We start from the raw sequence: 1493 nt of genomic DNA on the forward strand, positions 1-1493 counted from the left end.
GGGCTCACGGTGGACGACAGCATTGAATCCGTGGTGCGGATCGGCGGTGTAATCGACGGTACGCTTGAAGCCATCGGCATCAATGAGGGAGTACGATCCCTGGACAACATCTCCACTGCGCGACTCATGCTGGGACTTGGAGTCTCCGGTCAGAGCATCCGAGATTCCATACGAGAACGAGTACTGAGGGTTCGGGTCGTACTCCTCGGGGTGGGCAGCATAGGCAACCTTGGCAATCGGGGCAGCGGCTACCAGCGGAGCCGAGGCATAGGCAATCTTGGCCACCGGGGCCAGAGCCGGGGCAGCATGGTAGCTGACGGCTGGCGAGGCAATGAGTCCAGCGCGGGCAACGGCGACCAGAGCGGCGAAGGTCACGAACTGTAGACGAAGCGCCCAGAAATAGAACGACCCCTCATTAAACGATCATGGTTCATTCCTTGTTTTTTTGTAAAGTTCCTTCAAGACTCCTTCGATCTGTGAACGTACCTTGAAAGCCATTTCTACGTCGGTCGGATAGAGAGGATGTACTTCACGGCACCGGATGATCAATCGAACTGTGGCTCGGCCACCGAGAGGTGCCCAATTTATACGCCGTCTGCGGACGGCGAGCCGGCACTAAAACTGTAACTGTGCCCAACGCAACCATTCCGTCACATCAACAAGGATGGCCGCGGCCGACCGCAACGTTTCGCGAAAAAGGGATAAAAAAGTGTGTCGCGAAATTTGCGGCTCCAGGGCGGCCGTTGGTCCGACACCGCCGTTCATGCCGTTCAAAGGTGAACGTAATCGTTTTCGAATTCCCTTTTCGCCCCATGGTTCTCAGGCTCAGGAAGGACCCACTCGCGGGTTCTTTGGCCACTTCGGAGGTGGGCAATATTGGCCATAATTTAATGTAGCCCGTAGTCGGGATCTCAGGAGTTAAGACAAAACACGGACCGACGAGCGGAGCGAGGCACGCCCGGGCATTTATGCTGTCCTGTAGCACTACACCCTGACAAACCCCCGGGCTCTGTCTGCCGCAGCCAGCCCACCGTAAAGGTAATGATCGAATGATACTTTAAGAAGGTCGTTCACTTTTGGTTTCATTGGCCTGTTTCTTGTGTGGCAGCGCGTCCGATTAACTGACGGTGGGAGTGGGTCAACTCCGCCGCGAGGAGCACCCTCTGCGTGACCTGGCTGGGTCGGGTTGGTGGGGGTCTGCAAGCAGGGGATCTTATGGAACCAGTTCCCGTTCCACTTCCGCTGTTCGGTTATGCTCTTTCTCGCGCACGAAGAGACCCCCAGCGTCACCTGGAATGATTGTTGACCTTTCGGAGTGAGCTGATTGGATGCGAACGTTACGCAGCGAATACGTCAGCGCGGCGTGTCCCGGCGACAAGATGTTTTTGCTTATGCCACTGCTGCACTTGGCTACCGACCACTTGGCGCTGAATAAATTACAAATCTATGGCACGTGACAGAATACCGGATCATTGGCACCGGTGAGAACAATA

General features: G+C 55.9%; 1 protein-coding gene across 1 annotated transcript; it reads right to left on the bottom strand.

Annotated features, from left to right (window-relative positions):
* Window positions 1–6: 6 nt before the first annotated feature.
* Window positions 7–498, bottom strand: LOC131214487 (cuticle protein-like; the record flags this gene model as incomplete). The annotated part of the gene is made up of 2 exons (XM_058208855.1): window positions 487–498; window positions 7–378 (listed from the first exon to the last, which is right to left on the bottom strand). Coding segments are annotated over exons 1-2 (384 nt in total), but the record flags the coding sequence as incomplete, so codon positions are not given.
* Between the last annotated feature and the right edge of the window lie 995 nt (window positions 499–1493).

This window comes from Anopheles bellator, unplaced genomic scaffold (assembly GCF_943735745.2).
Source record: "Anopheles bellator unplaced genomic scaffold, idAnoBellAS_SP24_06.2 scaffold01104_ctg1, whole genome shotgun sequence".
NCBI lineage: Eukaryota > Metazoa > Arthropoda > Insecta > Diptera > Culicidae > Anopheles > Anopheles bellator.